Genomic DNA, 13,519 nt, shown 5'->3' with positions numbered 1-13,519 from the left:
CCTGTGCTACTACAGAAGAGCATGAAACAGGTTTTTCTTAATTCCATCAGCAAGGACTTTCCACCCTAAGGGGAGATTTCTGCATAGCATTGGCTTTGTCTGCCTCTTGAAGTGTGGCTGGCCATCTCCACTGCCTGTTTTCAGGCGCAGATACAGCCTTTTGTGTACAGCCTAGTCTGCACATCATGCTCCACTTATGACTTGCTGCCTCAAACAGATCTTCAGAGAAGCTTTGACATCTGTTCGACCTAACATCCATAGCTGAGTTTTTCTCACTGCAGTGGAATTCCCTTTCAGCTACTTATTCTGTGCGGTCATGATGTAGTCTTTACAAAATGAGATTATCTAGATTGCTGTCAGCAGTGACCCTTTCATTCAGCTGTTAGGCACTGTCAGAGCGTGTCAGAAAAAATGGCCTGTGGATTTCAGAGCAAGAAACAATAGAGACGTTAGCCGACAAAAGCTAGACTTGTTTCTTTAATGTAATACAGTTGCTATTCCCCAGGTGGGTCAAACATAATGAAAGTGGGGTAGGTTGATCAAGGATTAGCCATCCAAAAAGCACCTATATGGCTAATGGTATTAATATACAGTGGAACCTCGGTTTTTGTTGGTAATCCGTCCGAAAAGAATCGATGAAAACCAAAACCGATGAAAACCGAGGCAAACTTTTCCATAGGAATCAATGTAAATCCAATTAATCCGTTCTAGGCGCTCCAAAAAACATACCAAAAACACATTTTTTGGTGAATAAACATAGTGTTTAATGCTGAAAACAGTAACAAACAGTAACATTAGGACCAGCTTCAGAGCCAGCGGACCAATGACGCCTCTTTAAGATTTGTCTGAAATGGGGCAAGACATTGTCATTAAACAAGTTGCAGACACGGCCTGCAACAGCTTTGTCCAGGTGATTTTTCTCCACAAACCCCTGCACCTTACTGCAAATCAATGAAAACCGAGGCAAATCGATGAAAACCGAAACCGATGAAAATGGAAGGCAATGAAAACTGAGGTTCCACTGTACCAGTATCTCTAATATTCAATATACATGTACTTAAACAATTACAAATAAGCTTTCATACTGTATAACAAAAACAATCTCTACATAGGCTTATTACAAAGAAACATAAATGAAATAGTTCCTCTACAAAGGGCTCACAACAAAATTAACACTTAACATTGAACACTATCCACATGGGCTGTCATTCCCCGGTTGTTGAATGACTTCGGATACCTTCACAATGGCCCGTTATCTTGTCGTTTTCCAAATAAATCCTTTTCCAAAACATTTACAAAAATCCTTTTTTTGCTTAACTGTATGAGAACTGAGAGCCGGTTCTTATATAGTTAAGCAAAAAAAATTTTTTTGTAGAAGTTTTGGAAAATTGCAAGCTAATGGGCCATTGTGAAAGTATATAAGGATATTCCCCGGGTGGGGCCTGGAGTTCTGAAATTACAACTGATCGCCAGATAACAGAAATCAGTTCCCCTGGATAAAATAGCTGCTCCAAAGGATGGACTCAATGACATCATGTCCTGCTGAAGTCCCTGCCCTTCCCACCCCCCTTCGTTGTCCTGAGAATGTAAAAGAAGCCAGCTGAAAGCACAGAAGATCTGGCAACCTCACTAACCGCCCCCTCCCTCCTACTGATGGATAGGTTGTCATAGAGTCACATGCATTCCACAGCCACAGTCCAACCACCTGCATATGTTAGGTGCCGTCAAATCACCCCTGACTCATGGTGACCCTAAGCATTAGCGCCCCCCCCCCCTCCAACAGTCCTGTTGTTAACAGCCTTGCTCAGGTCTTGCAAACTGAAAGCTGTGGCTTCCTTTGAGAGCCAGCGTGGTGTAGTGGTTAAGAGCAGGTGGATTCTAATCTGAACAACCAGGTTTGATTCCCCACTCTGAGTAAGCAGAGGCTTATCTGGTGAACCAGATGTGTTTTCGCACTCCTACGTTCCTGCTGGGTGACCTTGGACTAGTTCTTCAGAACTCTCTCAGCTCCACCTACCTCACAAGGTGTCTGTTGTGGGGAGAGGAAGGAAAAGGAGCTTGTAAGCCCACCTTGAGTCTCCTTACAGGAGAGACAGGTGCAGTATAAATCCAAGCTCTTCTTCTGCTTCTGCTTCTGCTTCTTCTTATGAGGACAGAACAGGCAGTAATGTTCAAGGGGCAGAGAAGGGGACAATGGGCTGCCTTCAGCAAGGGAGAACAATATGATTCTTCTTGGTTTACATTTGGCTGCACTTGTGAGCAGGAGATCTTTGCCAACTTACATCTTTTGTAGCTCAGAGAATCTTCCAGCCTCTGTTCACGGTAGGAATAAACAAACCCGCAAAAAGCCAAAGAGCACAGACTAAGAACCACTGTTATCCGCTTTGATCCAATAATGATAATAGATGATAGATTGACTTGGAAATTAACTAAATTGCCATCTTCCCCGATGAGCCAGAAACCACAGGGCAGGCTTCCTGCCGGCAACTGGATACTTATTGCTCCACAGCTCGCAGGGAGAAGCCGATTTCTTTCATTAATTATTGAGTGTTCCATTTATGCCTCATAAATAAAAAACTCAAATGAAAATGTTAGATGTCAAATCAGTGTGGTAACAAATATATTGTGCACTGTTCTCTCGCTCTCGCTCTCCCCATAAACTTTATGCAGTGGGTCTCAATAACCATCAAGGAATGGTAATTCTTTGCCCCCAAATGAAGTCTGTTCTCTCAGATTTAAATGGATAAAAACGATTCGCAAAAGCCAGCCAGTGTCTGATGCCTGGGAGTTTCCTTTTTCTTGTAGCTGTAAATGATAGGTTGTAACACTTCAGGGCAGGCTGTTGAAGCAGTGGTTTAAACACAGTGTAATTTACTCACATTGTGACAGGAGGCAGGCAGTCATTTTTGACCGAGTTGGAAGTCACACGAAAAGTACATCACGGTCTGTAATAGATGGGCTCTTTTCCTCTGTCCCACTATTGTCTCTGTTCCAGGATTATAAGGACAGAACCAGATGCTACACCCAAAATGGGGCTTCCCACAAAATGATCTACCTAATTTTATGTTTTGGCACATTAATCCATGGCATCCCTTTATGAACTCTCCCCACACCTGCCCCACCAATGATAGAGAGTAGGGTCAAGGAAGGGCACTTACAAAGCAAGCATTTATGTATTTTTGGATGTTATATAGCCAATGGCTCAAACAATAAATGCTACTTGACTGGACTACAAAGCAAGCTGATAGTATTGGTGTTAGAGTGGATTCATGGAGACCTTCAAAACCCTCCTCTCGCATGACACTGGGGGACCCCCTTTCTCAACTGGTTTTAAGATTTAAATCCCTTTCTACCTGCGAACCCAGATATTTGAAGGACTGTTCTTCCCTGTATAGGCCTGCTCATTAAGTTCAGTTGGCCCAGTGGCTTCTGTTGGAAGTAACCTCCATTTGGGAGGTGGACCTGACCCCCATAGGCCTCTTCTGGGGTTGCATACACTCTTCAGAATGGCCCGCTATCGGGAGTGCTGAGGGCGCCCCCTCTGGCAGGATTTGGAAAGCTTTGTGTTGTTCCCCTATTTTAGTGAGACGGTAGAAATGAGATCTCACCTTTACTGATCTCAAACAACTGTAGAGCTATTGGGCATGTGGCTATTGAGTTAATGCTCCTGATTATTTTTTTAAAGTGTTCTTAGGGTTGACGTATGTCTGAGGGACTGATTCTTAGAGCTGAGTTATTTTCATTACTGTGGCGTGTGTGTTTTTAAATAGAATTTTATCCTGTTGTATTTTAGCAGTGTTTGGAGGTGAATAGAAAAAGCAAAGTATATGTTTTTTAAAATCAACACAAACAAATAAATACATTTTATAGTGGCTCAAGATCATGATCTGTAGACTGTGAAGCAATGCAAGCAGATACCACTATATAGTTAAGGGATACCAGCTGGTGAGTACTTGGGAATGTTAGGAACATGTAGAAGCCACCTTGCCAGAAAGGCTGCCATGTAAATCAATCACAGGCTGGTTGCCACAGAGGCTGGAACCAATCACAAACCACTGGGAGTTATTACAAAATGTTAGGAAGATGCCTGCTTGTAACCAGCTGCGATGGAGGCAGCTTTCCAAATGGTATTCTCTGCGGACCCCAAAGTGATGCTTCCTGGGCTTTTCAGAAGCCTCTCTGATGCCTGCATGGACAGAAGTCAGGTTTGGCTCTTTGCTTTGAGGAAGAAGCAAGTGGATGCCAGCAAACCCACTGGCAGGTAGCCCAGGGGCACCACATTGGGTATCCCTGGTATCAACAGAAATATTAGCACTCCATTGTTTAACCTGTGGCTTTTTGTGCATCCTCATGCAGATCTGATACAAGGCACAGAGTATGGAATTGGGATTTCAGCCGTAATGGATGGCAAACAAAGTGTTCCAGCTACCATGAATGCGCGGACTGGTGAGTGAATTCTATATTATAGTCAATTGCAGGGCAATGGAGAGTGAAATTGCATGGCCTGTGTGAAAAAAAAATGCTACGGTGATGCCTCAGGAATCTGGGTCACACATTCAGCATAAAGCAATCATGGCTGCAGAAATTGGCAGACCAACTTTCCATGTTACAGTTTATTCACAGGAATGTACTTCAGGAGGCACACATGCGCACAGTGAGCCACACCTGAATTCTGTAGGCACAGCGCTAAAATTTGCTGTGTCCAGACTTTGATATTAAATTCAGGGTTTTGGGAGCCCTCTCATTCCACTTAGAATCAGAGTCCAGAGGTGGTTAAAGAGCTCTTCAATGGGTAGGGCTGGTGTTGTGAACATATAACTTTTGCTATTTGGGAGCAGTGGTGGATGGCAAAACAATGGTGGATTCTGCACAGCACATTTATAATGAGTTGCAATTGTTATAAATGAGCATGTTTTCCTATTTTCTATTCACTCGTGGGCCATTTAAATATTCAGGAAGCAAACTGAGCCCATGAAAACAATTTGGGTTGTTTTTGCACTGTTGCATGAAAACACTTCTCTTTTTAACTTTTTTTTTAGCAATGCATGCATAGCTCCGAAGGCATACAGACGTGAACCCTCATGGCCATGCCGATTTTCCTACAATCCAATTGGCTGTTCCTTGCTGCCCGGGGTTTGATTGAACATATCCGGTGCTATTGCAAACTGGACACTTTTCCCCACTGCCTGGCCCTGCAGTCAGAGGTGGGATCCAGCAGGTTCTCACAGGTTCCCGAGAGTAGGTTACTAATTATTTGTGTGTGCCGAGAGGGGGTTACTAATTGGTGATTTTTCCACGTGATTTTTGCCTTAGTTACGCCCCTCCTCTCAGCAGTAGTGCGCAGAACTTGAAGCAGTCTAGCAGGAGGTGCACCAGCATGCGTGGCAGCCTGCGCTTGCGTGCATTCGTTTACTGCCCAAGGACCGGCACAGTGGCTGCGTCCTTGCCACAGCCCCGCCGCCGGAATGCCCGGCCACGCCCCCATCGTGCCCTGCCCAGCCCCATTGGCAGTACACCATAGTTTGAATCCCACCACCATGGGAACCTGTTAATAAAATTTTTGGATCCCACCTTCCTGCAGTCATTACTAAAACATGTTGATAATGCACCTGAGAATCTGCCCATCAAACTAACAGACGCGCAGTTTAGGCTGCAATAAAGTGCACCTGTGTAGCTTCAGGTTTCACAATGACATTTCTCTTTCTGGTAGCAAGCCGAAAAACTTTTGCTGCACCATCAACGTAGGCACTCACCATACACCCATGCTACAAAGCCATCATCTCCTGAAGAGACAAAAGAGGTGCCAGAAACTAGGGACTGTTTTTTATACTTAGGGATAGATGCTCAAAACTATCTGGTGACCTACACAGGCATGAACAGTTAATGGTATCTTCATCTGCACAGGCCATCTTATGTCAGTGACATGTGATGAGGTCAGCGGCTGGGGAAGCATTGGGTTTCCTCCTCCCCTCTGTGCACACTAAATGCAAGAACAATTTAAAACAGCAGCATGTGTGGTCCCAGTTTTATATGTCGATAGGAAAGGATGTGAGTTAAGGAGGAATTTACAGTTATGACTCAGATCAATATCCAATGCACAGTCAAGGTTGCTTGACAGCATCGACCTGCACGAAGGGTTTAAGGTTATTCATATTTAAGTTTTCCAATACTTACTGAAGGACTAAGAGTATTCTTTTCAGTCACAGCACCAGGCACCTCTCATCTCTCCCTGTATTTGCAGTTGAGTTCCCAAAAAATCCCCAAACACCCTCCTAGGCAGCCATTGGTCTATGGGCTGTCAGTCAGGCCCTAACAGCCCCCTGACTGACTCCTTCACCTGTGGGCCTGCCTCTCCTCTTAGGCCAAGGAGAGGAGGGACAGGTGTGCCTATCTTGTGGTTGTTTCTCCACTGCTGCTAAGCCCACCTGGCTCCTCCTCCCTCCTCTGGCAGTTCTGCCTGTCTTCCCCAGCCTGCCAGTCATTCCCACTCACCTCCATTACTGCCTGATGCAGCAATGCTGCCCAGCCCAGCGTTCTGTCCCTTCCTCATAACCCCATCCTGGGTCTTTGGGTGAACACAGCTAGTGCGGGGGTGGGGGGTGAGAGGGAGTAGCCACAGCAGAATGCAGGATGGCAAATGAGGCCGTCCCGAAACTTTGTTATTTTTTACTTTCCATAAAACTTATATTTACATAAGAGTATGACAGGTGAGGATCTTCCTCCCCTGCTGCATGTCTCTGTCTCATGTAGGTGTGTAAAGTATTCAAAATAAGGTGAAGTAGTGCAGAATAAATAAGTCCAAGAGAACTACACAGCTTGCTAGTCAACCACAACAGACCATGGATTTCTAAAGAATGCAAAAACAAAAACATGGAATCCAAAATAATCCAAAAATAAAGTTGTATTCGAACCACACTGGCCTCATGTGTATTTGCTAAGCAATAAATACAACAGCTGTATTCACTTCATTCAACAAACAAAAATTCATCCCCTTAAAGAGTTCAGCCTGGATGCATCTAGCATCTTACACTCTATGGGGAAAATCCAAATAATCATATATAAAAAACCTCAATGTGTACAGAAAATGCAGCATTTACAAGGACAGAGTTTCTCATATCATGTTTGTTGTAATTTCAAAAATTAAACACCCCAAGCTAGCAAGCCGCTGGTTTAGGCTATGTCTCGTAATAACTTCCAGGCTTGAAGAATTCTATTTGTAAAAAATAATAACATGATGTAAAGAACAAGAAAAACATCCTCAGTAAAATAAATTTTGCATCTAATAATGGTAAAGAACTTACGGTCATTTTCATGCGAGCAAGATCAATATTAGCTTCTTTATAAATACAGCGATTATTCTGAAAAATAAAATGTAAACTGAGTATATAAAATTTCCTTTACACAAGTACAGTCATCAAAGCAGTGGCGGGATTCAGCAGGCTCACACCACTTCGGCAGAACCGGTTGTTAAAATGGTGCTTGTAAACAACCAGTTGTTAAATTGTTTGAATCCCATCACGGGAACCGGTTGTTAAATTATTTGAATCTCACCACTGCATCAAAGTATATAATTTCCAAAAGTGGGACAGTGTTCTTCAGTCACCTCAAGTAGTTACACTGTCCCTGCCACCTCAGGCAGTTATGGCCAGAGGTGGGATCCAGCAGGTTCTCACAGGTTCCCGAGAGTTGGTTACTAATTATTTGTGTGTGCCGAGAGGGGGTTACTAATTGGTGATTTTGCCACGTGATTTTTGCCTTAGTTACACCCCTCCTCTCAGCAGTAGCGCGCAGAACTTGAAGCAGTCTAGCAGGAGGTGCACTGGTGTGCATGGCAGCCTGCGCCTGCGTGCATTCGTTTCCCGCCTAAGGACTGGTGCAGCGGCTGTGTCCTTGCCACAGCCCTGCCCAGGAATGCCCTGCCCCCGGAATGCCCGGCCACGCCCCCGTTGTGCCCGGCCCAGCCCTATTGGCCCTACGCCACAGTTTGAATCCCACCACCATGGGAACCTGTTACTAAAATTTTTGGATCCCACCACTGGTTATGGCTGTCACATGGTAAATGCTGGCACAGTCAGACCTTGTGGTAGACAGTCCAAAGCAGCTACTGCAAGTGTATGATTTTGGATACACTCAGGTTGTCAGTTATTTAATGTATTATTGGGGCTACTGACGAAGAAAATGCCATTTAGTATTTCCTCATCAGGTGCTAAAATATCTCAAGCTTATCATGGTGGCATTAGAGGACTGCAGCACTCATCTCTGTAGTAACCATGAACCCACACCAAGATAGAGTCATCTTCTCTAGGTTGTGGCTTGGCAATCCTTCAATATGATGGCAGACAGGAGTCACTGCCAGCTCTACATTGAACGGACAAGCACTTTTGTGGGCAGTGTAGTGGTTAAGAGCAGGTGGAATCTAATCTGGAGAACCAAGTTTGATTCCCTGCTCTTCCGCTTGAGCAGTGGGCCCTAATCTGGTGAACTGGGTTTGTTTCCCCTCTCCTCTGCATGAGCAGCAGACTCCAATCTGGTGAAAATTTTCTTCTCCTGTTCTAGAGCTCGACAGTCCTCATGACCTCATTGTGACCGCTTCCACAGAGACCTCCATCTCTGTATCCTGGACCAAAGCCAAGGGTCCCATTGATCACTACCGAGTCACCTTCGTCCCTGCCTCAGGAATGGCATCTGAGATTACCGTGCCCAAAGAGAACTCTGAGCTTACCCTGTCAGACTTGGAGCCTGGGACAGAGTATACCATTTCTGTTATTGCAGAGAGAGGCCGTCAGCAGAGCCAAGAGAAGACAGTAGATGCATTTACAGGTACTGTAAGGTTACATCAAGTCAGATGCTGAGGGTTATCTTGAGCTACTTGAGTTACTAAGCAATGAGGTCTCCCCCCAAGGTTCTGTTCAGGGACTGGTACTACTGTTTGTTTATACTTGATTGTGAGTCAGGAATGAGTCCAGGGTTGGAAGATGGCATCAAATTATCCAGGATGGGAACCCCACAAGATTGAAGTGTTCCAAATTTTTCTGTCCATGTTGGCATAGTGACAAAGTGGTAAATTCAATGCTAGGGATTATCAACACAGGGACTGAAGTTAAAAAAAAGTTGTTGGGGTCTCTGTGTAAACTAGTGATGTGTCTGCACTTAGAGTACAATACAATTATCCTGTCCATATTGTGGGGGTTAGGGGAGCGGTGTCCCCCATGATCTGGAAATTCATATAAAAATGTTGGCCCTCCTTTCATACCAGAAAAGAAGTCTGATTTTTTTTCTTTTTCTCTTATTTTAACTTTTAAAAAGAAAATGGGTATATTTGTGGAATGGGTATATTTGTGGCATCAAAAGATAAAATATGCTGATTATACAATACTACACATATATTTTATGCATTTCTGACTTCCTAATTTTTTTGTGTTGTCTGCGGCTTCTGCAAAACTCCCCAAAAACATCATTTAAATTCTTACCCTGACTTGCAATATATCAAAACTGCAAGGGGGAAAGTTGCAATATGGAAGGGATAACTGTAACAAGTAGTTTTGATTTCAGAGAAGATAGTGGAGCCAGAAAAGGTTCAGGAAAGGAGAACCAAAATTCTCAAAAGGTTGCTGCACCTCCCCTATGGGAAAGGCTAAAGCCTTTAGAGAATCTCAGTTTAGAAAAATAAAGGACTGGCACATGATAGAATTAAAATTATGTAGGGACTGAAGAAAGTAAACAGACAGTACTTTGTATTGTCGAAGGCTTTCACGGCCAGAATCACTTGGGTGCTGTGTGGTTTCCGGGCTGTATGGCCGTGTTCTAGCAGCATTCTCTCCTGACGTTTCGCCTGCATCTGTGGCTGGCATCTTCAGAGGAGGAATGGGGTGTCCATCTTCCTCTGAAGATGCCAGCCACAGATGCAGGCGAAACGTCAGGAGAGAATGCTGCTAGAACACGGCCATACAGCCCGGAAATCACACAGCACCCAAGACAGTACTTTCTCTGTTTCTGCCATAACACTAGAACCAAGAATCAACCATTGAAATTGAGCAACACTAGACATAGATGAGACAAAAAAAAATTACTTCATGCGATGCATAATTAATTTGTGTCGTTTGCTACCACAAAAATTTGCAATGGCCACTAGCTTTGATCCTTTTAAAGGGGATTATACAGATATATGGAGGAAAGGGCTAGCAGAGAGCATTAGCAATCATGGTTAAAACTAACCCTTCCATGTTCATAAACTATGTTCATAAAATATGATGGGAACTGTAGTCCGTTTGACACCTGTGCTAGTGGGATCTGGGGATAGTTCACTCCTCTTTCCCACCACTCAAAGCAGCAGTGGGAGAAAAACCTACATCACTTTGAGTAGAAGAGGTGACATAGGTCGTTTCCACATGGCAAAATTATACCTGTGTACCACGTTTTTTTTTAACCTGGGTCTATTTTATCCTGGGGTGTCCATTCTCCTGGTTGCCCGTTTTTTGAAGGAATCCAGTGAAGACCAGGAGGAAATACTCCAGCTTGTTTCACACGTACGGGGACTTCTGTATTTAATTGGGAACCATATCTGAGTATGCTCGGTGTCCTGCATTCTGATTGGCTATTGTTTTAGAGTAGCAGCTGCAAGCATCTCTGAGCATATCCGGTGTCCCGCGATCTGATTGGCTGTTGTTCTCGTTTTCAGGATTCCGACCAATCACACAGCTTCACTTTTCTCACGTGACTTCCTCCAGTGTGAACATCACTTGGAGTGATCCCTCTCCTCCAGCAGATAAGTTGATATTGAACTACAGCCCCAGAGACAAAGAGGAAACCAAGCAAGTGATGTTGGACCCCACCAAGAGACATGCCTCCTTGACTGGTCTACAACCATCCACAGAGTACATTGTGTCCTTGGTGGCTGTGCATGGCCCCATCAGCTCTGAGCCCATCATCGGCTCCATCACAACAGGTAATAATCGGCTCATCGGCTCCATCACAACAGGTAATAAGAGAAAGGTCCTCTCCATCACAGATTAATATATCCTGTTTTCTTGATCAGAGACCCAGTATGCTCTAGTGTAACTCTAGGACCAGGAAGATCTAAGATCAAGTCCCATATGAGTCATGAAGCTTGTTGTGTGACCTTGGGCCTCTCTTGACAAAACCTGTGTTGTAGGATTGCAGTGGGGACATGTGGGGAGGAGAGAACTATGGGCACTACCCTAAACTCCTTGAAGACTCCATCAAGATGTAAATGGATAGATAGGACAGAAGAGATCCATTGTTTCAGTGTAGAGGGCAGGAGATATCTGGGTTGGAACCGGCCATCAAATGAGAGCTAATATGAGAGCCATCAAATGAGAGCTAATATTTTACCATGTTAACTAGGAAGTGTCATTCAGAAAGTGTCTTTTTAAAAAATGATGTAGGCTTGGATCTGGCAAAGTCCAAGCAGAACTGCATTGTCCATTGCTGTTTGCGCAAGATGTTCAATGACACCTAACATTTTCTTCCCTATATATTACAGTGCCCAGAAATTAATTGCAGAAAATCTTACTGAAGCAGAAATGCAAGTGACAATACAATACCTTTAACCTAGTCTTTTTCTTGAGTATCTACTCGCTCAAGAGCTCTAGCGCAAGCAGAGATTTTGCTTGGATCTAACTCTTTGTTCTCAGTTGTCCCTGTTTATTGGAGGCAGTCCTAATTTTGTTAAAGTCCTCTTCTTAGTAACCCACTGGACTTGCTTTGCTTTTTGGAGAGACTTAGATTCCTTCTGAAAATTTCATTCAAGCAACTAGCCATTCTCACCATTTCAGCACTTCTTTTCCAGTTCTCAACAAGCTAACTCACACAAGCCAGCATGGTGTAGTGATTAAGAAAGGTGGACTCTAATCTGGAGAACCAGGTTTGATTCCCCACTCCTCCACATGAGTGGCGGAGTCTTATCTAGTGAACCGGATTTGTTTCCCCACTCCTGTACATTGAGCCTGCTGGGTGTCCTGGGCCAGTCACAGTTCTCTTGGAATTCTCTTGTTCCCACATACCTCACAAGGTATCTGTTGTGGGGAGAGGAAGGCAAGCAGTGTGTAAACCACTTTAAGACTCCTTACAGGAGAGAAAGGTAGGGTATAAATCCAAACTACTACTACTACCACTACCACCACTTTCCACCACCACTACTACTACTGCTGCTACTCTTCTTCACAAGAGTGGGCTGGAAAATGCCTCTTGGTCCAATGCACAAAAATGGATGCACATGAGCATTAAGGTCTGTTCTTTCACAAGCACCAGTTTGTGAGGTTCGCTCTGAATGATTGTTACTATATTACAGGCAATTGTGGTTTTCTACAACAAATTTAAACACCCTCTTTGCTTTTAAATCAGTAAAGGAACATATCATTACAATGTAAATGCCTACAGTATTCTTGCATTGAGGCACAAACTAGTTTCTCTCTCTTGCATAAGGGGAGTTTCTCTCTCTGATTTCCTTCATGCAATCACAAGGACAGAATAAGCTCGAGCAGTTATACTTAATTGTCTTGCATCTGGTTATGCACTGTAGATGTTGCAAACTAACGTTTAGCACAACATTTTATTTATTTATGTAGTTTAAATTAAATAACTGTTGCTATATAATTAAGAGACCCCATTATTATATTGCGTATTATATTACAGATTCCCCTGAAGAAATCAGTTGGCAAAATGCACAGGGGAATTTTTAGCTGAGTAATAAAATATCATTTTTACTTTACTTGCACTATCACCCTTAGCTTTATCTTTTTTTTTCTCTTAGTGATTAATGCAGGCCTTTTATCTCCCCCCCCCCCCTTGCTTCAGGTGGAAAAGAATCAGGGAGAATGCGAATGTGAGACAGATAGAAAGAGAGACAGACAGACAGACAGACAGAAAGAAAGATAGAAAGAAAGAAACCTCAAGTACAAATACTTGGTGTGGTTATTCTCACCAAGTGGTTCTGGTGATAGAAAGTGTCATCAAGTCACAGCTGACTTATGGTGACCCCAGTGGTTTTCAAGGTGAAAGGTGAACAGAGGTAGGTTGTTTGCCTTTCCATAGCATCCCTGGGCTTCCTTGGTCGTCTCTCATACAAGTACTAACTAGGACTGACCTGGCTTCACTTCTTTGATCTGACAAGATGCTTTAGGCAAAAATAAAAAGCATCTTTTTGTTATAATATGTAAAACATGGGAGGGAACAGAATGGGCAGAAGTCTCACCTCAGTACATTTGATCTACAGCAGATTGTCTACCATGTGAGAACTGATAATAAATTAATTTAATTTAACTTACCCATGAGTCTAAGAGTTCCAAATACGGCCTCTTACATGCATGATTTCCTGCTCTGAGCTTGCCTCGTTCTCAACATCTGTCCCCTCTACACCACTGGCATATCTAGGGGGCGGGCGGGAGCGGGTGTCAATTGATCCAGGTGCCATTTGACCCAGCGCTGAGGAAAACCCTATGAGGGAGTAAGTCCTAGCAATCTCCAAAAGAAAGCTAGCAGAGCGAGGTGTCCAACCCTT

The 13,519-nt window shown here is 43.7% G+C and overlaps 1 protein-coding gene across 2 annotated transcripts in view; it reads left to right on the top strand.

Annotated features, from left to right (window-relative positions):
• The window catches only part of TNR (tenascin R), a 550,455-nt gene that overhangs the window by 486,631 nt on the left and 50,305 nt on the right, over nt 1–13,519 (top strand). Inside the window, exons 10-12 of one of the 2 annotated variants that reach the window (XM_048497976.1) lie at nt 4,357–4,446; nt 8,773–8,820; nt 10,679–10,945. In XM_048497976.1, coding sequence (XP_048353933.1) covers nt 4,357–4,446; nt 8,773–8,820; nt 10,679–10,945 — 405 coding nt within the window. Of the gene's footprint in view, nt 1–4,356; nt 4,447–8,556; nt 8,821–10,678; nt 10,946–13,519 lie in introns of both variants that reach the window. The other variant, XM_048497975.1, reaches the window with a different exon arrangement.

This window comes from Sphaerodactylus townsendi, linkage group LG05, assembly GCF_021028975.2.
Source record: "Sphaerodactylus townsendi isolate TG3544 linkage group LG05, MPM_Stown_v2.3, whole genome shotgun sequence".
Taxonomy (NCBI): domain Eukaryota; kingdom Metazoa; phylum Chordata; class Lepidosauria; order Squamata; family Sphaerodactylidae; genus Sphaerodactylus; species Sphaerodactylus townsendi.
The sequence above is the reverse complement of the archived record's forward strand: the minus strand, read 5'-3'. Positions and strand labels throughout refer to the sequence as shown.